At 33.1% G+C, this 26,915-nt stretch overlaps 2 protein-coding genes and 1 pseudogene across 4 annotated transcripts in view; 1 reads left to right on the forward strand and 2 right to left on the reverse strand.

The window, feature by feature from the left end:
- Nucleotides 1–5,582, forward strand: part of LOC115877557 (adenylate kinase isoenzyme 1) — a 43,049-nt gene extending 37,467 nt beyond the window's left edge. For all 3 annotated transcript variants that reach the window (XM_030893799.1, XM_030893798.1, XM_030893800.1), the window contains exons 3-5: nt 171–415; nt 2,181–2,307; nt 5,384–5,582. In XM_030893799.1, the coding sequence (XP_030749659.1) occupies nt 171–415; nt 2,181–2,307; nt 5,384–5,461 (450 nt within the window). In that variant the 3' untranslated portion in view covers nt 5,462–5,582. The remainder of the gene's footprint in view (nt 1–170; nt 416–2,180; nt 2,308–5,383) is intronic.
- A 1,071-nt stretch (nt 5,583–6,653) lies between these two features.
- Nucleotides 6,654–7,288, reverse strand: LOC115877633 (annotated as a pseudogene).
- Nucleotides 7,289–8,052: 764 nt separating this feature from the next.
- LOC115877559 (multidrug resistance-associated protein 4-like) overlaps nt 8,053–26,915 on the reverse strand; it is a 40,892-nt gene continuing 22,029 nt past the window's right edge. Inside the window, exons 4-9 of the mRNA XM_030893801.1 lie at nt 24,519–24,675; nt 22,811–24,061; nt 19,101–19,437; nt 14,597–14,747; nt 11,531–11,761; nt 8,053–9,186 (exon numbers count right to left, since the gene is read on the reverse strand). Of these exons, the coding sequence (XP_030749661.1) occupies nt 8,288–9,186; nt 11,531–11,761; nt 14,597–14,747; nt 19,101–19,437; nt 22,811–24,061; nt 24,519–24,675 (3,026 nt within the window). The 3' untranslated portion in view covers nt 8,053–8,287. The remainder of the gene's footprint in view (nt 9,187–11,530; nt 11,762–14,596; nt 14,748–19,100; nt 19,438–22,810; nt 24,062–24,518; nt 24,676–26,915) is intronic.

Raw genomic sequence — 26,915 nt, forward strand, 5'->3', positions numbered from 1 at the left:
TTCAACTTTTACTCCCACCACTCATAAAGAAGTTTCACTTCAAAAATGTCTCAAGATACATTTAAAAAGAAATTCCTTATAGAACAATAATAATATTCTATTATTATTAAACAACAAAAAATGAAAACGAAATATTATATTTATATATTCTATTATTATTGTCTATTCAGGTGAGCAGCGGTTCAGCAAGAGGTAAAGAACTTACCGCCATTATGGAACGAGGAGAGTTAGTTCCTATCGAAGTGGTTTTGGATTTACTTAAAGAAGCTATTTATAATGCTCTGCCTACATCTAAAGGTTATCTTATCGATGGATATCCCAGAGAAAAGGAACAGGGTATCCTATTTGAGCAGCATGTAGCACCAGTGAATCTAGTAATTTTCTTTGATGCATCAGAAGACACGTTAGTTGAAAGGTAAGGCTCCCATTCAATATTTGATGGGAATTGATTCGAATATGTTTATCAAAAGCTTCTAAAGTTCAAATTACAATTTTTGGATTTTAGTTTACTTTCTAAAAAATCTCGTTCATATTTTGGCAAATTTCCATACCGTTTTAAAGAAAATTAATTTTTGTATTTTCTTTAAATTTTGTTTCTATGGGAATACACAAAATTATAATCACCTATTCCGTAGCACTGAACCAAATTAATTTTGTGCTTCTTTAACATTTTCAATCAACAAAAAGCATGACGTTATTTAACATATTAAAATTCTATCAATAACAACAAAAAATGAAAACGAAATTATATTACCATATAAACGCGTTTTGATTTTTAGGAACTACATTTTCATGTTTCTTCTATTTTCTCTAAAGCGGTATGGCAATTTGAAAATACACTCACCGGCAAAAAAAAACCGGCCACTGAAAACTAGTCCCAATTTTAAAACTGGATTTCTGGCAAACCACTCATTAGATTTTGATGATTTTTTTTTTTAAATTGTAAATTAATTCCTTCTTAACGGATGCTACTTCAGCAATTTTTATTCCGAATTTATTTTGAGCATATACAGGGCACAAGAGTAAGTCGAAGTTTTTTGCCCAAATTTTGTAATACCCTGTAGGGTGCAGCAGCTGTACTAGCTATTGCTAAATCAAATCACATTGTAGCCTCATCTTTTGTGAGCATTTTGTTTTTTTAATCACGACATTATCTCTGTTTGTATTGGAGATACGCTGCTTTAAAACAAACGCCTCGAAAAAAGCTTTAAAAACAAATCAAACATCAGAACGTAGGTAAGTTTAACCTGAAAACTAACTAAAAACATGAAAATTAAAAAAAAAGGTAAAGAAATTTTAAGGGACTAATATCTAGTGTCCACTCGCCTGGTGAAATTTTTCCCGTTTCCATATACCGATTCCAGGCATCCTGGACTGTTGTTCAAAATATACCCAGACCCAGGGTATCGGAGACATAACGTTGACTTCGGCCATCCTCAATTAAAGCCACAATACGAGCAACATCCGTTACAGATGGCATTTTTTAATTTGACAACCGTTTTTTTCATATTGCAAATACTCATAAATGGCCGTTTTCGCTTATGCCGCCTTGATTATTTACACATAAAATTGTCTGCCTTTCAAGAAGCATTTTTCCGAGACGTTCGTTTTAAAACAGTATATCTCCAATACAAAAAGAGATAATGTGGTAATTAAAAAAACAAAATGCTCACAAAAGATGAGGTTACAATGTGATTTAATTTAGCAATAGCTACTACTGCTGATGTACTGCTGCTGCATCCTACAAGGTGTTACAAAGTTCGGACAAAAAACTTCGTCTTATTGTTGTGCCCTGTATATGCTCAAAATAAATTCGGAATAAAAATTTCTGACGTAGCATCCGTTAAAAAGGAATTAATTTACAATTTAAAAAAAAATCATCAAAATCTAATGAGTGGTTCGCGAGTAATCCAACTTTGAAATTGGGTCTAGTTTTTAGTGGTCGGTTTTTTTTGCCGGTGAGTTTATATAAATGGGAATTAACTATTTTAGAACAAGCAAACATTTTTATAAATGCCGTATTTTTCTCAAAATGTCAATAATAAAGTGTTTTCTTGTAAAGACAATCCGGTGACATAATATATCGATATTAATTTTGTTATTTTCTTAATTTATGCTTTGTAATTTTCTTTCTTTTTTGTTAATTAAATAAATTTTAAAATGTTTGTAATATATTTCAGACTATTAGGAAGGGCCAAAACGTCAGGAAGAGTAGATGACAACGAAGAAACAATCAAAAAGAGATTGCACACGTTCAACACGCATAACGATCATGTGATCCAACAGTATCCTGAAAAGCTCAGAAGGGTATGAATAATCTTAATATTTTTTAAACGTCTTTTTAAAATGGTGGAATTGTGAGAGGGGGCCCTGATGGAAATTTTAGAGAGGTGTCTTTTTTCGCTTTACGTTTTGGTCGTTTATTTCCTATTTTTGTTGTTAGTGTTTAAAAATACACCAAAATACTTTACTTTTACTTCAGTGTAAAAGTAAAAGTGTTTTAGTGTATTGTGGTGATTTAGTGTTTTATTCTGCTGTGTAACACCAAAGGTTTCAACCCCCAACTGTAATCTTGTTAGTGTTTGAAATCAGGGAATTACTCGTAATGCAATGCAAATGTAAATATTATTAATCCAAGTTTTGGGGATCACCTCAGAATATTACCACAGATTATACACTTATCGTCAACAGCATTGTTTTTCGTGGTTCCAATTTTCGGAGTCGCGCACTAGTTAGGTTACTAGTTTACGCACATAGCACGCCCACTTATGGCCTCTAAAATTGTGCACAGCACCTGACCGGCCCAGTTATTACGCTGTTTAAACGCGAGTTTATTTTTGCACACAGGAAATTTTACTCGTTTGCTCATCGTCATAGAATAGTATATTAAACAACGAGTTTCGAAAACGACGCTTTGCACACGAGTTCGACAGTTTGTTGTGACCACAAGTCGAACGAGTGTACAAAGAAGTTTTCGAACGAGTTTTTACGCTATTTTTTCTACGACTACAAATTAGCAGCAGACTCACTCAGTTTTTGCCAGTTTTGTGAAATAATTTGCTATGTAATGATGACACTTTTCTGACGGATGCGTTGCGTTTGGCGTTTCAGCTAAACATTGGAGGTTAAAAATGTTAAAATTGGCACATGTCGTGTACAAATTGACACATGTCGTGCGCTAAATCCTTAGCACACAACCTTTGAATAAGAAGACTTAAGGAAGGAGCATATCAAAAATCTTAGGTACACCGCGATGGGCCTCAAATATGGCCGACTTAAATTCCGGTTTATCAGTGTCGTTCTAATTTTATATAAGAAATGTAAAACTAAGATGTAGGGTAGACGTGGGGTAGACTCAATAATTTGTTGTTTTATTTTACCTTGTGAATAAATGTTGGTAGTTATTAAAATTGTTATAAAAATATATAATTCTAATAAAAATAGATAAGTTATAATAAGTATTTATTACCACAAACATCCGATACGCTACTGAAGCAGGTAAGTCAAATTAACGTATCTAAATTCTTTGACATCTAATCTTTGACAAGTAATAAATAAAATCTAAAATGCAAGAAAAATATATAATTTAGTTAATTTAAGTGAATTTCATAAATGATCGGTTTACTACACGTATGTATATTATATAGTCACTTACTAGCGAAAAGTTGTTCCATTATTTCACTCAATTTTTGCCGAGATCTACCGCACGCTACATAACCAACTATTTTAGAGTCTTTTCCGATAAATCGCGATAGTGTCACTGTTAATTTAAGTGCTGCCACAATTTTCATCTAGATTTACTACCTTTATACAACTATCAGTAGTAGAATAAATAATAAATAACATAAAATAAGCTCCGTAAAGACTGACAAATCCACAAAATTTCAAATCAAATTCAAATGTGTCAAATAAATCGTCAAACAGAACTGTCAAGGATCCCCACCCTAGAGTGCTTTTATGGCGTTTTTTCCGCCCACCATGCATGAATACATGGATAGCATTATGATCCTTCCTTAGTTTTCTTATTCAAAGCACACAACAGTTTGCAAAACGTCAATTTCAGATTGAGTTTTCCGTGTATCAAACTGCATTTTCTTGGCTAGCTGTAGAAAAAACAATTTTCGTACCACGAATTAGGGACAAGATTTTTATCTGTATACATATAGTATACCTAATCTGTGATATTACAGTCAATTTTTTCTGTTTTATTTCTACACTGAAAAAGCATATAAAACATTGCACCACAGACTGTATACTTAGATTTTTGTAAACATAATATGACACACAACTGTTGCATTAGCTAAGTTATTATTCTTTCCCAACTCAGTTTGTGCCTATTGACAGCAAATTGTGTAAAAAAATATAGCTAGTAGTGCTTTGTGTAATAATGATTTGTGTCAATTTGTAATAATAATTTTCTTTTAAATTTCATTGAGTATAATCTGAATATTCTCTGACACAAATTGTGAGAATTTTCGTATAAAATTAGGCATATTTAACTATTTTGTTACAGTGTGATGCCTAGTACCATTGTAGATGGAAAATGCAGCAGTCATAGACTTAAAATAAAATACTGGCAATCGCCACGCTGACTATATGGCCCGTCCGACTCTGCATTACTTTCATTTATTCACAGCTTTTATTCATAGATTCATTTCTACGATATTCTAACTGTTTAGATATCTAAAAAATAATTTTTATTATTTATGACATCTATGATTAGTGATGAGCGAAATCGGCTCCTCACTAACTAGGTATGTTTTTTAATGCATAGTTCAAATCAAATAAACGTTTAGTCACGTGATTAATGAATCGGCATAGCGTTACCAACTTTTACATATTTTCCTTTAATGAAATTATTTTAGGAAAAAAAATTAATCAATTATAAATATATAAACAGTTATTTTTTATATCAACAAAACTCACCTTCTTAGCATCACTTAGGGGACATAAAGGGCCATTACTTCCGCTTTCGCGTTCAAAATATTCTAATAAAGTTGCGATAAGTTTTTTACAGCTATTAACCTATCTTGTAAACTTCGCACTAAAGTATCACAACATAATTCATTTAAACCAAAAACTTACTGTAATATGTATAAAACTAAAATATCAAAACAAATGACAATGTCATGAAATAAATAGGTAAATGTGGCAATTTGAATTATTTTACAGCAGACCTACCATCTGAATCCCCAGCGGGAAATTTAAATTCCATTTAGTCAGCCCGGCGCCGAATATGTCCATGGTTGGCAACAATGAATTTAAAAATCGCGCCCTCGATTACGTAACTAAAAGTTTAATTGGTTTAATTGGTTAACTTTTATTTATTATTTATAGTAATAAATAATTATTTTATTTTTACTAATTTATATTTCTGTTTCAGATTCATGCGGAAAGATCTCCCGACGAAATTTTTGCTGAAACTTCGGCATATATCGACGAGTTATTGGCCTCTTTCTGAATAATTTTGCACACTTGTACCTGATTATTTAATACACACGTAACAACGAGTACAAGATCTACAGGATATTATTTATTTATTTATAAAATTCTAAGCAATATATTTGTTAATTGTTACTTAAGAGGTGGTTTATTTTATCCGTTTAAATTAATTCTATTTATTATTTCAAATTCAAAATATTTCTGTTAGTTTCTTTTATCCAATGTTTATGTTATCGAACTTATTTATACAGAGTGTCCCAGAAATAAGTGCCAGTATTTTAACTGGTAGTATAGTTCAACCCCAGAAACACGGCTATGAGTTTTTTTTCGCGAAAAAAAAAATTTGAAAATTCGAAATTTTTTTAAAAAAATTTTGGAAATGTTTTTAGTTAAAAAACATAATTTCTTGATAATATAGCAACATAAGTATTAGATTAAATTTACAAGAAAAAAAATCCAGAAAAGATCCAGTGGTTCCCAAAATTTTAGCAAAAAATCATTTTTTGGAAATTTTCAAAGTAAAACATCTCCGTTATTTTGGACTTAATTGAAAAACGATAAAGAGAAAATATGATTCTTTTATCGAGATCTACCACCCTTTAAAATACTTGCAGTTATGTCTGGGACACCCTGTATACGAAAAGTTATTACCCTTCAAATCAGTTAAAAAATATGTAGGTGCCCTCTTCAAGTAGGAGTCATATTGACATCAAAATCAAATTTCTCATGTAAAAAAAACTTCCAGACACCAGTTTCCATCCAAATATTGACGTTACTTCATAAATTATTTAGAAAAAATCGAAATAAATATGAAACTTCTACACCCTGGATCTCCAAAACTAAGCAATTTAGGACATATATTTATACGAACCTTATTACTTATTTTTATCTGCAGAATATGCTTCCGAAGTTTCTGGAATACTGTTCGGACCACCTTGTATAATATTTACTAAAGCCGGTCCCACACGATGTGTCAAACACCTTCTAACGTTGGTTGGGTTGGGTTATTTGCGACATCGTGTAGGAGACACACTTACGAACTTCAATATTGTCGAAGCGTATGCGAAATGATGCGTCCAACGTTGTCAAATTTTATTTTTTGTTATTTACAAAAACACCATATTAAATTCATGTATTTTATTCCGAAAGGTCACATTATTACAAAACAAATGTTTATTTTTATATTTATAATTTTGTTAAACATCCTGGTTGAATTTTAATAGTACTTCAGTAACATTGCATATTTTCACACATACCACTTTACTCAGATCCACCATTATAACCTCAGTTTAAAACTTTTGAAGTAAATATAAAAGTTAATAATTCATATCGTAATACCAGCTTCTTTAACCATCTTCAAGAACATACTAGTTTTATCTGCTAATAAGTTTGCCGGAGAATCAAACTCTCTGATTTCTCCTCTCTCTAAAACAATAATTTTGTCTGAATCTATGATAGTATGCAACCTGTGTGCGATGGATATGATAGTACAATCGGCAAAGTTTTCTTTGATAGCGTCGTGCAGCTTGGCATCTGTTTTAGGATCCATGTTAGCTGTTGCCTCGTCCAAAACTACAATTTTGTTACTTCGAATAATCGCCCTGGCTAAACAAATTAATTGTCTTTGTCCAGAGCTTAAAGCTGGCGCGTTTTCATTGATGGGCATGTCCAGAGTAAGATGTACTCTTTCAAGTAGTTTCCAGATTTCTTTGTCAGAATACATGATATACGGATCGATGTTTGATCTTACTGTACCGGTAAATAAAACAGGGTTTTGAGGAATGATTGCAACGCTTTGTCTAAGGTATTCTATAGAAACGTGCTTGATATCGACTCCGTCGATAAGGACTTTTTCTCGGACTTGGTAGAGTCTGAAGAGACTGCCCAAGTAGCATTTTCACGACTTGCGACCGCATGTTTACTAAACACAACGTTGGATTAGTTACAAAAAATAGTTAGCTCCCTACCATGGGTATTAAAATAAATTTAAACGTTTCTATAACGTTGTGCCGACGTTGGACAAGTACTACAGCAAAGTAGAAGCTTCTGCGACGTCGAATAAACGTTGTCTTGTAACCTTTTTTGCTTAAGTGATCTTTAGGTGATTCGGACAACGTAGTTACAACGTTGGACAATATAGAGTTTTCCGACGTCAGTTTCAGGACCTATTCCAACGTTATGCAAACGTCGTCTCATATCTACCGGTATGTTTATTACCTATTCTTTAGATATTATATTTTATGAGAGCTTATCATTACGTTCTATTTGTGTAATTTCTAAATGATTTTCGTATAAATAGAGATATTTATTTATTTAATACTATTTTTTCTTGTAATTTTCAAGAAGGCCCTGGAACTACTAGAACACTAGAACCAAAAACTTCAAATCTTGTAATAAGGATTATATTGAGTCTGTAGTCAAATAAAACTGTATATAAATTAACGTTCTGTATACATTTAGCTTGTATACTTTGGGTCAAAACAAATCCATATATGTGTACACATATTGGTGAGACTACATCTCAATACATATACATATTATATGTATATGGTATATGTTTAAATACTTTAAGTGCATTTAGCAAGAATATATAAATAACATAGTCTAATAATTCACAGAAAAAAATTTATTAAATTTATATATTTTATTCGATAGACCACTTTATTACAACACAAATGTTCATTTTTATACTTATAACTTTTTAAACTTCTTGGTTGAATTTTTACAATACTTCAGTACATTGCATATAGTTTGACGTTCTTCCTTCATCATTTGGCTTAATACTTTGCTCAGATCCAGATTTTTAACCTCAATTTATAACTTTTTGAATTAAAAATATACGTTCTTATATCGTAATACCAGCCTGCTCGACCATTTTAAAGAACATACTAGATTTATCTGACAATAAGTTTGCCGGAGAATCAAATTCTTTTATTTCTCCTCTCTCTAAAACCATAATTTTGTTTGAATCTATGATAGTATGCAACCTGTGTGCGATGGATATGATAGTACAATCTGCAAAGTTCTCTTTGATAGCGTCGTGAAGCATGGCATCCGTTTTAGGATCCATATTAGCTGTTGCCTCGTCCAAAACAACAATCTTGTTCCTTCGAATAATCGCTCTGGCTAAACAAATTAATTGTCTCTGTCCAGAGCTTAAAGCTGGTGCGTTTTCGTTGATGGGCATGTCCAGAGTAAGAATACTGCCTTTAAGATGTACTTTTTCAAGTAGTTTCCAGATTTCTTCGTCGGAATACATGATATACGGATCGATGTTTGATCTTACTGTACCGGTAAATAACACAGGGTCTTGAGGAATGATTGCTACGCTTTGTCGAAGGTACTCGATAGAAACGTGCTTGATATCGACTCCGTCGATAAGGACTTTTCCTCTGACTTCGTAGAGTCTGAAGAGACTGGCAATTATGGATGATTTTCCTGCACCGGTCCGTCCGCAAATGCCGATTTTCTGTTTCGGTTCCACGGTGAAGCTGAGATTTTTGAGGACGTCCTTGTTGCCGTAGGATAGAGACACGTTTTCGTATTTGATTTGGCCCTCGTTTGGCCAGCCGTCGATTTTGCTTCCTTGACGTTTTTCTTGTTTGATTTCGGTGTATTCCAGCGCTCTTTCGACTGACGTCATCTGGTTTTCAAGCTCGGCCCATTGTCTAACGCCCCACTGCACGTGACCTGCCAACATGAACACTTGGTTGAGAACCAAGCCGACGTTTCCAGCACTGGTACCTAGAACAAAAAATATTTGTTGTTCAACACGAATCATGATAAAAGTAAAAAAAAAGTTTTAGCGTTTTTTTTATTAAATGTCATAATTATTTTTTGATATTCTACTATATATGTCCTAATATACAGGGTGTTAAAAAAATGTGCCGTCTCTCGTGGGGAGATTCCTCACGTAAAAATAATACTTATTTTTCATATCAACATAGGTCCGATTCTGCTTTGTTTCGTAGCGACAGGGTGTTGAAGTTTTAATAACCTCTCGATTTATTATAATTTCCTTTCAAGTACTTTTAGTGATTCGAATGAAATTTTGTGGGTAAAAGTTACTATAAGTGGAACATATTTTAATGCTAAAAAAGTGTTGATAAATTCATCAAGGACGTGCATATGGGTTATCACCGGAATATTTTTCAAAAAAAACATGTGCGGCAAACCAAACACTAATTCACCACAATACATCAAAACCCTTTACTTTTAAACACTGGACGCGCGTTTCGTTAACCATATTAGCATCATCAGCAAATACTTAAAAAAGTTTTAGTGTTTTGGTATAATGTTTGGGTATATTGTGGTGAATCAGTGTTTTTATTTTGCTGTTGTAACACCAAATGTTCCAAACCCCCAACTGTAATGAACATCAACATACTCAAAAAGGTGAAACTATGGAGCCAGATATTGCAGTTCATGTGTGGTCCAAATACCACAACAAAACATGATCCAAAACCCGGGTTTTTCATATACCTATAAATAATAAATATTTATAATTTTAGATATCTATACAGGGTATGTAATTATTGGTCAAGAACAATCCCAATGGCGCCCAACATTTAGTTTGTTATTGTTAAACTTGATATTAGATAAGTGTTTCTCTCAAGTTATGTAGTTTTAATGTCTTGAAAGCATTTTTTATTTTTAACTTTTTCATAATTCTTTCAGATAAAAAACATCATTTGGCATGTATATGACACAAATTAGGTTTGATTGACGCATTCAACTGTTTTCGGTCACTTCCTGTTTCACAAGAAAGGACCACAATTTTTCATTTTTAAATATTATCCTCGGTATTTTTTTACTTTATTTGATAGAAAATGACATTTTGAATAGAATGACATATCATATGCCAACTTTTGACATTTTCGCATATGGATTATTTGAAATGGTAACATGCGGTTCCTAATGACTATTTGACTCGAAATACCAAGTATGTGGTACCAAATTATTCGTGAAAGATGTTTTTTTCCAAAGAGTCACCCTAGTTCCATTTGAAAAATTTATAATATGATTAAAAATACGATTTGCGCACCTTTTAACCAGCCATGGCCAGGACAAAGCACGAAAAATATTAAACGCTCAAATCTATTTTTCCAAGGCTCCTTCATTAATAAATAGTGTTTTTAATAGAAATACTGTTTAGATTGAAATTTAAAATACGATTTTTAAGCCAAAATATCAAAAGTTGACATATCATATGTCATTCTATTCAGAGTGTCATTTTTACCGAATAGAGTAAAAAAATTCGCGCCGGGAGGCACGTATAGCCGCCCATACTAAAATATGTTAATAAAAAGTTGGTAGGCAGTTCTTTTAGTTTCAAAGTAAAGGAATTTTTCCAATTTTGGTTAGCGGTTATTTCCCCTATCCGCCACCTGGGGTCGCGTCCGATGGGAGTTTGGAATTCCCCACACGGATTTTCTCAAAAACGGACTACGGAAACACGGAATATCTCAAAAACTGCGACTTTGAATGATTTTGATGTTATTACAAATTTTGTTGTAAATATTATTCCTAATCTTAAATTGAAAGCCGCGTTTCGCTAGCTACTGTAATTTTAGAGTTACGATTTTTTAAAATTTTTAACCCCCTCCCATACCCCCTTACCAACGCCCCACCCCCACCAAAAACGAACGGCCAGATTCTCGGGTGCCACACTATTTTTGTGCCAAATTTGGTTAAAATCGGTTTAGCGGTTTTTGAGTTATCGTGTTACAGACGGACACACGGACACACAGATGGACACACAGACAGACAGACAGACACCATGAAAATATTTTGTATTTAGGTCATTTATGACCCAAATAACTCATTTTGAGTAAAATTGAAAAAACTTTTTTTTGCCGATCTTAATAGCCTACCATACCTGTAGGTATAGTCGGCTAAAAATACGGAAACAGGAAGCGACAGAAAATAATTGAATACGTCAGTCAATCATGATTTATGTCATATACTAACGTACCAAATCCCATTTTTTTATCTGAAAAAATAAAAAGTTTTTTTTTTGAAAAACACCCGGTATACGAGCTAAACTATTTGCTGTGTAATATTAAAAAAACGTTACAACATTACTTACCATTGTCGAAGAACACAAATCTTGAAACAATCGAAGTAATAAATAAGGCACAGAAGAAATCGAGAGCGAATCCAAATGCCCTCATTGTACAGGTCATCATGTAATGAGCTGAGGTGTACAAGTCTTGATGTCTGTCAAATTCCAATTTGAGTATTTCTTCAGCATTATATGCCCTGATCGTCGTGAGACCTTCCAGTGAAGCATTTAAGTGTCCTACTAAAGGACTTCTTGCTAAAAAATATGAATAACCTTAATACTGTTTGTAAACTTTCTGTATAATAAACTTATTTTGAAATTAACCCCTTTCTAATTTAAAATCTAAACTGCTACCAGAAACGACACATGCCCGTTTTTTTGGGGAAAATTATACAGATTGTTTCAAAAAACATAAGATTTATTTTAAAATAAGGTTTATTTTTATAAATAAAAAATAAGATTTATTTTTCACATTAACATAGGCTCGATTCTGCTTTGTTTCCTAGCTACAGTGTGTTAAAGTCTTATTATTTATTCGATTTATTATACTTTTCTTGTAAGTACTTTGAGCGTTTCGAATGAAATTTTGAGGGTAAAAGTTACTATAAATGCGACATATTTTAATGCTAAAAAGTGTCGACATTTTCACCAGGGACGTGCATATGGGCTATCCCTGGAATATTTTTCTGAAAAAAGTATGGACGCTACTGACTTTTTTATTTTTTGTTAGCGGAATTGTAAGCTGTTTAATGCCGATTAAAAGTTGTCTCTTGATATTTTGTCGAATTCGGCCTCCTTGATAAGATAAACGCAATTTTATTAATTTGCCTTGATCCAAATCTAATAGCAATCTTCAAAAAAATTATTATCATTAACTTGAGGAAGTTTTAAATAAGTACTCATTGATTCCTTATCAAAAAATATGAAAAAAAGTTTATATAACTTTTTTTTATAATAAACATGGGTATGAAAATGCATATGTTTAGAGTTACTGGATGTTTTGTTCTAACTTTTTATAATTAGGTTTTTTGTAATTATCTTAAATACTATAATTTTATTATTTGGAATTGCTGCATGTTGGACTTATAGTAATAATAACTAATAATAATAATATTTAGTAATAAATTAGATAAAATAATTAATTTATTAATTTAATTTTTATTTTAATTTTATTAATTGTGATTAATAAAATTGCGTTTATCTCATTAAGGAGGCCGAATTCGACATAATATCAAGAGATAACTTTTAATTGGCATTAAACGTCCTACACAATTTTGATATCAAAATAGAAAAAGTCAGTGGCGCACATGTTTTTATTTTAAAAATATCCCAGTGATAACGCATATGCACGTCCCTGATGAATTTATCGACACTTTTTTAGCATTAAAATATGTAGCACTTATAGTAACTTTTACACTCAAAGTGTCATTCAAATCACTAAAAGTACGTGGAAGAAAATTATAATAAATCGAAAAATTATTAAGACTTTAACACCCTGTAGCTACGAAACAAAGCAGAATCGGACCTATGTTGATATAAAAAATAAATCTTATTTTTACGTGAGGAATCTCCCCACGCGAGAGATGGCACATGTTTTTTGAAACACCCTGTAGAAAATTTAAAAATTATATTTTTTTAATTTAAATCGAATCGTTACATCCTTATTATCTTAAATTATACCCAAGTAGCATTTGGACGTTATCTAACGTCGGGTATACGTCGCGTTCAATAAACCCGACGTCGGGTACCAACGTCGGTTCGACCGCCTGACGACCCTTATTTGCACCTAAATGGGGAACACAGATTCGGGTCGCCTCGACGTCGATATCTGACCTAATAAGGAATGTAATTCTACCAATTACCAACGTCATATTACGTTGGATTTTAGTACACTTAAAATTCGTCGCTAAGCACTTACGTTACGTTTGGTTTCATATTCGCTACCAAGAATACATAAAAACCTAACCAAACTACCTAATTACAAATGGATTCATAATCATTCCTCGAATATAACTATAAGTGCCTATTTAATTTCATATTATAATAATTCTGAATCATTAATCCAGACATCAGTTTTGTCAACGGAAGACTTTGTGTATCAGCGATTTGTGGATTTGTGCAACTATATTTTAGTTTTTGTTTTCTCGTTAAAAAAAATGGGCAGCCACTTTTTTAAGCCTAACCTCACATGTCGGAGGAGGATGAGGTCTGCTAGTATCCTAACCTAAAAAATGAAATTAAGATGCACCAGTGTAATGCAGCATCTCTTCCGGATAAAAAGCATTTACGGGTGGAGGCAAGACATCACCACTACTATTATTATTTTGCAAACGCCTCTTTCTGGCCTTTTTAGTGTTTTTTTAGGCATAATAAAAAATTTAAGTTTGTTTACAAAAACTTTTTATTAGGTTATGTTCATGATGTTCATTAAGATGTTCATTAGGTCGCAAATGCTACTTAATGGGTTGTATTTACGGACATAAATAGAGATACGTAAATTAGGTTATAAATATGAACATAAAATACAACAAAATATAATTGGACGTTAGTTTAGGGATTATCAGTGAGACGTATCCTATTCGGACAACGGGTAGACGTCGGGCTAGTTCAAGTATATGTACGTCGTGCAAGCCAACGTAGGAACGACGTTGGGAAATTAATAAAAATGGTACGTTGTTATTTTGTACGTCGACAGATCGTTGGATTTACTGACTCGGATCCAACGACGTCGCTTTTAATAGGAAAGCGACGTCACAGGTCGTATCACGAACACCCGACCTAAATTTGCACAAAGTCTGACGTCGCTTCAGGTCAGATTTAGTTCGAAGTCAGATAGATGCTACTTGGGATAGAGTCTTGGGGTTTTCAATACGAATTATGTTGCCTGCAATATATTTGAAACTATTTTTACGCTTTTTTAAAACCTTTTTGTAACGGTTTTAAAATCCGTTACTTATTTTTTCCAAACCACTCATTCTACATTCTATAAGTCTTCTTAAAGATAGTAACTATCCTTACAAAGATTTATATTAGAGCAGAGGAACTTTTTATCTGTCATTATACAAAACATTCTTGATGTTATGTACTTACTGGCTGCCTCAAGTCGCTTCAAACTTCTTCCAGTCGGTAAATACAATCTTCGCAAAATATACGTGATTGCGAAGAAGATTGCAGTCGGAATTGCAAAACGCCAGTTTACCAGTAAAATGTTCGTTATTATTCCAGTGACTGATACGCCAACCTAAAAATAAAAAATAAATCGTTAAACTAAGTTAAAAAATGTCTATACCTATGTGGCGGATTCATCTCTCCAAAAAATCCTATATGGGTATTTCGCCACTGCAAGAAAATCTACAAAATAAAATAGATATTTTTTGTAAACACTTTTGCGTCAATCCCAAACGGAACCTACTTGTCAGAAGTTAGGTTTACAGATATACAAATTAACAAAAAAATGCTTAACGTTTCGGAAAGTCTATCTCTTTCCGACGTCGGAAGCAAAAAAAAATACAAAGAATAAAGAAAAAAACTATTTAAAATATTTAAATTCAACTATTCGAGAACACTTTAGTTTTTTTAAAACAGATACGTCTAAAAAAACCGTTGACGTTCTGTTAAAATTACATTATATCAAGTTAAATTTCAAAATTAACAATTACTACCTGATAACAATAACTTAATAAGGTAAAACCAAAAAGCCACAAACCTTCTGTATGATTATTTTTAATTTTTACGTATGTTATGTTCTTTAAAATCAAAGAAGCGATTGCCATACATTACTAACATCTACAGATGCATGAGCAAAACATTTATTTTTATTAGATTGTATTAAAAAAACTCAACTTTTATTTTTCTTTCAGAGGCTATCGCTTCTTTCATTATAATTTTGGCGTTATTAAAATTTATTCTGTGCCCTGTGTCCCATGAATGCTGACAAATCTGAGATTTGTGAAAATCTCCCTTTCTTAAATAATTTTTATGTTCTGTAATTCGAACATTTAAAGGTCTAGATGTTTCACCAATGTAAAATTTATCTATTTTATTTTTTTTTTTTGTTTTTTTTTATTATTTTTTAATTTGTATATCTGTAACCCTAACTTCTGACCAGTAGTTTCCGTTTGGGATTAACGCAGTAGTGTTTACAAAAAATAACTATTTTATTTTGTAGATTTTCTTGCAGTGGCGAAATACCCGTATAGGATTTTTTGGGGAAGCTAAGTTAAGCTGCGTGGGAATAGTTCTTCAATTCACAAAATTTTAAACTACATATTTCTTATGTGAAAGTACTACGAGAAAAATTACAGAAAACCAAAAATCCTAATGCCAGTTTATTAAGAGAATAATGATTTTAGACCAGAATAATATCTTTAGACCACCCAAAACGTAATTTTAGTTTAACACAAACTAGGCAGAGTACTTCCTCCGCCCAGATAGAAAAAGTGCAGCCTTAAAGTTTATAGTGTACCACTACAGCTGCACATGTTTTGTACTTTCTTTTCTTTTTTGTTTAATAATTATTTTGTTTTACAGGGTGTTTAAAAAAACATGTGCCATCTCTCTTGGGGATATTCCTTACGTAAAACATAGGTCCGATTCCGCTTTGTTTCGGACCTATAGGTGGTTAAAAAATATCTATACCTATGTGGCGGGTTCATCTCTCCAAAAAAATCCTTTATGGGTATTTCGCCACTGCACTGCAAGAAAATCTACAAAATAAAATAGTTATTTTTTGTAAACACTTCTGCGTTAAACCTAAACGGACACTGCTTGTCAGAAGTGTTTACAAACAATAACTATTTTATTTTGTAGATTTTCTTGCAGTGCAGTGGCGAAATACCCATAAAGGATTTTTTGTAGGTTGTTAGTCTTAATATTTTTTTAAATTTATTATAATTTTCTTCCAAGTGCTTTAAGCGATTTGAAAGACATTTTGAGGGTAAAAGTTACTATTAGTGCAACCTATTTTAATGGTAAGGAAGTCTCGACATATTCACCAAGAACATGCATATAGGTTATCACTGGAATATTTTTCTTAAAAAAAAACATGTGCGCCACTGACTTTTCTGTCTTGTTAGCAAAATCGTGTAGGCCGTTTAATAGCGACTAAAAGTTGTCTCTTAATATTTTATTGATTTCAGTCAGTAAAGGCAATTTTATTAATATACCTTAATGCCACTCTAAGTCTAACAGGAACCTTTAAAAAAATTTAATGTTATTAATTGGCCAAAGTCTTAAATAAGTACTCATTGATTCCTCGTAAAAAAATATCAAAAAAGTACCTATAAACATGGGTGCAGAAATGCATAGTTTTAAAGTTGAGCCCCATACTCACACTTCGCTCCTTCGTCCCTTCGTCGCGTTACTTCACTTCGTCACTTCACTTCGTTCCTTCGTCCCTTCGCTTCGTTCCTTCGTCCCATTCGATGTTTGGAAATTAGTCGATTATGCAACAACACACCACAACATATTTTTAATGTAGCCAGCTACATGTTTATTACGAAACCTCTAAAATTTTTAAAAAATCCGAAAGGCGCATAATTTTTATTTTATAAAACTGCAATTCTTTGTCTTGTCAAAAAAAAATGAATTTTAATAATATATATTTTTTTAATAAATCCGAAATATTTCAGTATCATGTACAAGGTATATCAGTATGAATGTACAAGGCGAGTCAACAATAGAGTAAAGTTTATTATGTCATTTATATCGAAACTATGAAATATGACATACCAATTAAACGTTGATGTCAATCCCCATTTCTTCAGATATTTTTGTAAAGGCATCATGCGCACTATTTCTATTTTTTTATTTTTGTCGCTACGATTACATAAATATGGACATGTATTTCTTCACAAATATGAAGACAATATTGTCTTTTCCTTCCATTTTTAAGACTGTTGTGTGTGGATCTATTTTTATATCTACTGGCGATAGCTAGATGTACAGGGTGTCCCATTTTTGTGTGTTTTATGGGGTTTCTGGTTTATGAGTAGAGATATATAGATGCCGTTTTTACATCATTGTTCTACTTGTTATGAAACTAAATATGCTACACACAGATTTATCTTAGTCTTCTTAGTTTTGATTACCTAATTTAAACCAGCCGACTATGTAATAAAGTTAAATAATGCATTTTTACCCCGTTTATGAAAATAACTATTTTAGAAAGCCCGTAACAAGGAAAATAAAATAATATACAAAAAATCGCATTTAAAATAGTGATGGGAAAAACCGACTAATTTCAATAATCGAGTACTCGAGTTTCAAGCGATTGCAGTAACCGAGCGATTGCTCGAGCGAAATACCACTCGTATTTAAAAATACGGGCTTTCACCCGTTGTTTGTTGTAAGTACTCGTTAACGCCAAGCGCCAAGCAGTAAGTTGCGTGCGCAGGGCACATATTCTTTCGGAGATGAATGACAATTAGCAAGCGGCGAGCGATTCGCTTGATCGCTTGATTTAGTTTATTTCAAAGCATTGTCGATGTAGGCCGTAATATTTTGTCTCTCAGATACGCAACGGATAAATATATATAGGCGTCGTATAAATTTCCTACCTGCAATGTATGTAGAAAATTCGCTCGGCTTTTTATCGAGTATGTGACATTAAAATCGGATTTCAATTTATTTCATTCTATGATCGCTTGATTTCGTTGCTTGGTTTCATAATCGAGCGATGTCGGTTATTCCAATAATCGAGTACTCGAGCGAAATTTAAAAAAAAACATATAAGTTTTAGTCATATTTAAAAAAGACAGATTCCAACGAAGAACTAGTTACGTCCATGCATTCTACGTGAAAAACTGTACGGGACACCATTTTCACCTTTTCGATAAGTTATGATACGAAAAGGGGATCGAAAAATGCAATAATTTCAGATTCGCCCTGTGAGTAAGAGAGCCAGGACATGTCTATATGTAGCATCTTTAGTTTCATAAAAAGTAACATCGTAATGTGAAAACCGCATTTTTGTATCTCTACTCATAAACGAGAAACCCTGCAAAACACACGAAAATGGGACACCCTGTACAGACGTACTGCCAAATCAAGAAATCAACTACGAATGAAATTTAAGATCGATTTATATATTTTATATATTTTAATATTTTTTTGTGTTCGTAATAATTCCTTTGCTACTTCGTCCAAAAACCGACAGTACGGGGAAGGAGCGTTTTGAGGAAGTAAACGGACGAACGAACGAAGAAACACACATTTCCCATAGTAAATATAGGATTTTTGGACGAAGGGACGCGATGAAGGAACGAAGTGAAGTAGCAAAGTGTGAGTATGGGGCTTTACAGGATGTTAGGTTAATACCATTATTTTTTTCTTGTATTTGCTGTAGATAGAACTGAACATCAGTGTTATCAACTTCAAAAAATGTTAATAATAAATTAGATAAAATAAATGTCCCAGGTAAATATGTCGACAGTTTTTTATCATTAAAATATGTCGCACTTATAGTAACTTTTACCCTCAAAATTTCATTCGAATCACTAAAAGATCGAGCAAAAATAAATAAAAATTTAAAAGAAAGATCAATCTCTCCACGAGAGACGGCATATGTTTTTTGAAACACCCTGTATAACCTTACCCTAAAGAATTCTGATAAGGTCCACGGCAAAAATTCATCGATGTTTATCAGATCTTGAGAGAACCTATTCAATACGTTTCCGATAAAGTTCGTATCGAAGAACGACATCACAGCATTGATCACCGTAGAGGACATTGCTTTGTGAAGCCTTATCGAGGCCCTCCTGCAGTAATCGAAGAGCAAATAAGCTCTGCCCAATAAGAGAAGTGAGGAGGATCCCAGCATTACAGAGTAGAGTATTATGTAGTAATTTTTATTATATACTGTCTGCTCGAATTCTTCGGTGTCAGTTTGATTTGTGGCAAATAAGTCTTGTTCCTTTTGTTGAGAATCGATCCTAAAAAGAAATAAGAGTTTAAAATTATGATTAGTGTTAGAACAAATGTTAATAGTACAGTCAATCTGGCATAAAAAAAGGTCTATAGACTCTCATCAAATTACCCCCGCTCTCATACTTTGCCAGTCGTAAATGGTTCATTGCAGTGGAAAGAGAATTAAATTCTCTACATTTTCATTTGTAAGTAACAAACTTCTAAAACCTAAGTTAGAGGGCGTCAAAGTCACTCAAACGCAGTTTTTTTGTATTTTTTTCCGGGAGAAATCATTTTTTACTGTCGCAAAGTTTTTAAAAGTATAAAAATACAGAAGTAGAAGAAACCTATAGAGCATAAAAAAAACTATCAAAATTGATGTGTAACTTTTTTTACGTTTTACCGTTTACGAGATATATTGCATTCATTCCCACAATGTGTATGCAACTTTCATGAAACCAATGACTCTCGATAAGGACTGCAAGTTAATTTCGCCGAATACGATGTTCACTTGAACTAAGGATCGTTATAACATTCTCTAATCATTTTGAGATTTGTTTAGGTGAGCTGAAGATAGCGTTTTTGAGAAACTCAAAAAATGTTCTATTTTCTGGCTAAACAGAAAATTTTATAGAACAAAAAATGAAGAGAATTCAATTCTATACAATTTTATTTTTCAGTAGCAAAGCTGTAAAACCTACCGAGACAAAATTTTTACTTCAAACATGAAAAAATTGCTTACCACGTCAAAACCCTCACATCTACATTGCCAAAAGACGTCATCTGATCGACTAGTTACGCTTCGTCCTACGTGGGAGACAAAAGCGCGCGATTCGGGCGACGCGTATTTATCAAACAACGTTTTCTTACGAAGCTGTCCTAGGTAGGAGATGCGCGCGACTGAAGCGGCATCGGAGGCGATTGAAATTGTCGCGCGAGTCGCCCTCTGTTGTAGCACGCGTCGCCCGCTCGCTTTTGTCTCCCCCTAAAGGTATGATTCCGAAGACGGCGACAGCGACAAGCGACCGCGACAGACGACAACGACAGGCGACAGTGTCGATTACCGCTGTCGTCATATCATTGTCGATGTCGGCGACAATATGAGCGAGATCTACGATGTAGTTGTCAGTGTTTAAATGACGTTCGCGAAGTAGTTATAATCATTAATAAATATGTCTGATTACGTGATTGATAAAAATGTCTTACTTGAATTACTGGTGCAAGATGATAAAGAAGACGAAATATTATTGTTACTTGTAGCAAAAAAAAGAAGAAAACCCATTTTACCTCTGTTTAAAAACAGACCTAGGGAAGGAAGTTATTCCTTACTCATAAAAAATAATCTTTCCATATATGAGGGATGTAGTAACAAAACGTACAATCTCCACTTTTTATAAAAAATCTGGTAAAATATGATTTGAATACTACATTTCGAGTTGCATTAGAATAAGATGCTATTTAGCATCAAAATGGGCAATATCCAATTGTATTTTTCGTTCAAATGTTGGCTTTAGTTTCAAAACGTGCAATCATCACTGACAAGTGAATATTAAAGCGTGCAATGTCCAAACAACTAATAGGAGAAACCACAACATGACCACGTGATTCGCTAAGTTATATTAATCTAATAATATTAGCGAATAATAATTACCAAAGGATTGAAGCACGGAATCTAGGTACATGGAGAAGTTACCTATAAGAGTGACTTAGGTGCTGATAAACCGATTTGCAGAAGAGGCAAACGTTTAGGTGATATTGTCCCAAATATTATTGAAAAACAAAACGTGATAAAGGAAAAAAATCGCACCATCACTGCTTTGCTGAAAGGTCATTATGGTGAAAACTGAAAAGAAGATAAAGATTTGGAATTTTATAAGTTCGTTCTAGATGAGCCAGAAAAACAGTCTGAGGAGGATAAATGAGAAGAATAAATTTGCGAGTATTTTGATGAGGGACCCAGCGTGAGAGTTTAAGATTTACTTAATTAGATTTAAAGTTTAGATAAGAAAAAATAGTTTGAATCCTAAACAATAAGATTTTTTGCATTTGAATAAACTACTTTATTTTCGTCGATATTATTTTTTGCTCTTAAGTCGGTCAATTACTACAGTTTACTTTAAAAATGTTCAATCTCCACAGTTTAGTTTCAAAATGTACAATCTCCAAATTAAATTTTTAAATTTCGAAGTTAATCCGCAATATTTTTCTTGTAGCATTTGTAGCATGATATACTAAGTACTTATCTTAAACTGCAGAGCCATTGAAAATTTTGTTTGCATCTATATTTTGATTTATAAGAGAGTTTTTCGTGATTTTCTCAATATTGACACAGAAGGAGATTGTAGGTTTTGTTACTACACCCCCCATATTATCCTTTTAATCAAATTATTTTTATAATTTTCCACACTAGTATCATAGAGAGTAGGATATTTACATACTAATTTAATTAATTTGTCTACTTCCTCCCTGGTAAAATCCATTTTTTTGTCAAAAATCTGAGTGATATGAATGACGACACGACAGTACTGGACAAATACCGGTAGCGTCGGTGGCTTAGACGACATGTTGGATAAAAACTGTGGCGCGACACCTGTCGTCGGACTCCGAAGTTACTCCATTTGATTCTAAAAGATCAGTGGAGTCGCAGGTGTCGCTGTCGCCGTCTTCAGAAGCATACCTTTACGCTTCGTCCTACGTGGGCGACAAAAGCGGGCAGCTTCGTAATAAAGGACAGCTTCGTAAGGGAAAACGTTGTTTGATAAATACGCGTCGCTCGCACCGCCCGAATCGCGCGCTTTTGTCTCCCACGTAGTACGAAGCGTTAGGACGAAGCGTTAGTTTTGAAATGCGAACCAGAGGGAGGAACACGACAATAGATCGAGTGGCAGCTGCGTCCTAGAATGCTTGCGCAGCAGCCCGCGATATTGGCAACGTTATATCTCGTAAACAGTGAAAGTTAAAAAAGTTACATATCAATTTGGTAGGTTTCTTATGGTCTTTAATTTTAAAAACTTTTCGACAGTAAAAAGAATGGTTTCACCCGAAAATATGGAAAAAACTACGTTTAAGTGACTTTGGCGCCCTCTAACATTGTCCCCGTAGGTTTTAGGAATTTGTTACTTCGAAATGGAAATGTAGAGAATTTAATTATCTTCATTTTTTGTTCCATAAAATTTTCTGTGGAACCTACGGTTTCAGCCAGAAAATCAAATCCAAAATTTCTTTGAGTTTCTCAAGAACGGTGGGGTGGGGATACGAATTTTAGAATTTAAGCTTTTCCATTGGACCACTTACGACTGGCAATGTATAAGAGCGGGGGTAATTTGATAGGAGTTAAAGATGCCAAATTGACTGTACTATAAGTAAAAACAAATATATTTATTGGACTTATTCACTTACCACATAGCAATAAGCTTTTCTGAAAACGTCTCCGTTCCTTGAGATGCTATAAATACAATAGCAATAAATCCAAACAGGCACAGACCTCCACCAAATCTGAAATATTTCTTATAGACCGAAAAGCTGACATCGCCCTTCTTCTTAACTTCGTGGTAGATTTTCTTGTTGCTAGCTTCTGCTTCAAGCAATTGTACGTTTTCACCATTACTTTCCACTTCCTCCTTTTTCTCAACTTTTACTTCCTTCGTTTCCTCAATTACTTCTTTTTCCATTTCATCATCCTTACCAATTATTTCTGTCAATTTGTCTAGAGGTAATTCGGTAGGTTTTTCGATGGATTTGATTTTTCCACTATCCATAACAATAACGTTATCAGCTTCCTGAATGTGATGTACAGTTTGTGTAACTAATACTACAATTTTTTCTTTTAGGAACTTCTTGATGCAATCGTTAAAAATATGATCTTGCACGTGAGTGTCTAGAGCCGTTAAAGAATCGTCTAAAAGATATATCTCGCTGTCTTTATAAATAGCTCTTGCGAGGTTGATTCTGGCTTGTTGTCCTTTGCTGAGATTGATACCATTGTCTGCCACAATCGTTTGATCACCCTTTTCGAACAGATTAAAATCGTAGGTTAGAGCACAGACTCTCACAACTTCCTGATACCTCTGTTCGTTGTATTTTTGCCCAAAAACAATATTTTGTTTTACCGATGATGGAAACAGCCATGGATCTTGAGAAGCATACGATATTCTACCCACGCTGCTAACATATCCACTTTCCAAAGGATAATCCTGAAGAAAAGCTTTCAACAGAGAGCTTTTTCCAGATCCAACTGCACCGGTGACTATATTTAATCCCGAATTAATTGTAATGCTCACATCTTGGAGGGCTATCCTTTTGTTAATGGTAACAGTGGCATGTTTAAGATTCAACTTAGGGTTTGATGTGGGGCTGTTGTAAACGTTACTCTTCTGTAGCTCCTCTGCATTCAAAACTCTGTTAATTCTGTTAATAGCGGCAAATAGTTCTGCTGCCCTTCCCATGCCCATAGGAACGACTACTCCCAGAATATACCTTAGCTGGGAGAATAAACTTATGACGTAATAGATAAGTTGGGCGTCTGGAGTGTATCCTAACCAGATATACGCCATGATGAGAAAGTAGAATCCGACTCTAGAAGCCAAAATACCAAAGCACACTATAACTATTTTTAAGTAGAAGGTTTTTTGCATAGAGTTAACTTCCTTCCTAAAATAAATTTTAGTTAATAAAATTAATCGTTCGTTTTATATTGATATTTTTTTATTATACAGGGTGTCCCAAAAATAAGTGCAAGTATTTTAAGAAGCGGTAAATCTCGATAAAAGAATCATATATTCTCTCCTTATCGTTTTTCAAATAAGTCCAAAATAACGGAGTTATTTTAGTTTGAAAATTTTCAAAAAAAAATTTTTTTTCTAAAATTTTGAGAACCACTGCATCTTTTCTGGATTTCTTTCTTGTAAATTTAATCTAATGCCTATGTTGTCATATTATCAAGAAATTATGTTTTTAACCAAAAACCAAAAAAAATCCAAAAAATTTTTTAAAAAAAAAATTTCGAATTTTGAAATTTTTTTTTCGCGAAAAAAATTACGAGTTAAAATACTTGCACTTATTTCTGGGACACCCTATATTTTAAGTTTTTTATTGTATGGAGACTTACTTTCTTCTGTCATTAAATTCTTTATGAAAGAATTTCTCCCAAGTGTACAGTTTGATTATTCTAATTGAAGATAGAATTTCTTGAGTAATTTGTAATCGTTCGTCAGTCCTCTTTCCTATTTCTAATCTTAGATTTGTTATGCATTTGCCAATATACACTAAAAAATTAAAAAAGGAATTTTACCAGATTTGAATTGTATGTAGTGCAAATATTTTGACCCAATATATATTTGTTTCTAAGAAATAAATTTCCATGAGATCACAAAGATCCATGAGCGCTAAGTTAGGCGGCCTCGACGGCCAACGGCTGGAATCTTGGTTAGCTATTCAATTATTCTCGAAATTGGCTGCAAAAATTTGCTGATAACTTCAGCGTTCTGAGGCGGTGCCTCGTTTGGCTGGAAAAATATGTGTTCGAGTTCCATTAGGGGCAGATCATCAATAAGGGGCTCAAAGCCTACTAACTAGATATTCTGTGCTACTAGTTAAAAGTGGCAAACTTATAAAAATTCTGTATTTCGAAGGGGACTATAACAAAATATCAAGTGTGCTATATTTTTGGAAAGGTAATTTTAAGTTCTTTTCATTTAATTAGAAATATACAGGGTGTCCCAAATAAAAAAATCAATTTTTCTGTTGATAACTCTTAAATTATTAACTTTTAAAAAATTATACTTAAACCATTAAATTCTACGTAAGCAAGTGCTTTGGAAATGTTTTCACAAAAATACAAAATTTTCCATAGAAAAAAGTTACAGCGATTTGTTAAAAATGCACATTTTTGAAAAACACCTCGTAACTCATAAACGGTAACAGATATCGATGTGCGGTTTCCACCATCATGTTTTTGATAAAAATTGAGCTCCAGATACCGATATTAGTTTCCGTCTATCTCCTATAGAAAAGGGTGTTTTTAAAACCTTCAAGTGAAATCCATTTATTTCTCATCTCGTTTTGAATAGTCTCAAGATCGTCAGAAAATTAATAATATTTTTAATTTTTGGTTCTTTGTTTAAAAGAAGTTTACAAAAGTTTACACGTATTTATTTAGTAAACTTTGATTTTGACGCTTGTTGAGGAAATATAATTACCAATGTTAAGTAATAATAATGTGTGTTAACAATGTTAGGAATCAAATTGCTGCTTTTATTTTCGAGATCGTTGGTCTTTAATATTATTTGTAGAAACCAAGCTTTTTCTTATTGTTGATGTTGATGTTGTTATTTAAGAATGTGATTTATTAAATCACACTTTATTCTCCTTAATAAATCTTTACTCTATAAAGATTAAAGTAATAACTACAGAGGTAAAAGTAAAAAGTAAAGAGCATGTCGAAAAGTTCCAAAAAAGTAAAGAGACGTTACATCTTGGAACTTAAGAGAATAAAAGAATACGTCTTGAAGTGTTAAGAGTGTCCAGTTAAAGAGAGGTTTTTAAACAGAAAAAGTTTAACATAATTAATTGGTATAGAAAATATGTATGGATATACCGGGTGCCTCTCAAAAGTGGGCTCACCCCCTATAACTTTTTTATTTTTTCAGATAAAAAAACGAGATTTGGTATGTTAGTATATGACAAATTAGGATTGATTGCGGAACGAGAAATACCGCCTACTCCAACTCATACTGCAGGGGAAAATAGAAGGCAGAAGATCAACGGGACGCAGACGAATATAGTGGCTGCAAAATCTACGAACATGGACCGGATTGACATCAACAGCTTTGTTCAGAACGGCAGTGAACAAAGTAATATGGATCAATGTGATAGCCAACATCCAAAGAGGATAAGCGCTCTAAGAAGAAGGATTAATTGGGGTTTTCAATTGTTTTCGGTCACTTCCTGTTTCACCGGAAATGACTACAGCTTTTGATTTTTAAATGGCACCCTCCGTATTTTTTTACTTTATTCGACAGAAAATGACATTCTGAATCGAATGACATATCATATGTCAACTTTTGACATATTCACTCAAAAACAAATCGTATTTAAATTTCAATCTAGAGTACCATGGCTGTGTTAAAACCACTAATTTTTAATCAAGGAGCCTTGGAAAAATAGATTTGATCGTCTAATGTTTTTAGTGTCTTGCCGGTTAAAAGATGCCCATATCGTATTTTTAAACATATCTCAATTTTTTCAAATGGAACGAGGGTGGCTCATTAGCATATTTGGAAAAAGCATTTTTTACGAATAATATTGGTACCACACACTTGGTATTTCGAGTCAAATTGTCGTTATGAACATGTATATTATAATTTCAAATAAACCATATGCGAAAATGTCAAAAGTTGACATATGATATGTCATTCTATTCAGAGTGTCATTTTCTATCGAATAAAGTAAAAAAATATCGATGGTGCCATTCAAAAATCAAAAGTTGTAGTCATTTCCGGTGAAA

This window comes from Sitophilus oryzae, unplaced genomic scaffold (genome assembly GCF_002938485.1).
Source record: "Sitophilus oryzae breed Bouriz unplaced genomic scaffold, Soryzae_2.0 scaffold_1494_pilon_pilon, whole genome shotgun sequence".
Taxonomy (NCBI): Eukaryota; Metazoa; Arthropoda; class Insecta; order Coleoptera; family Curculionidae; genus Sitophilus; species Sitophilus oryzae.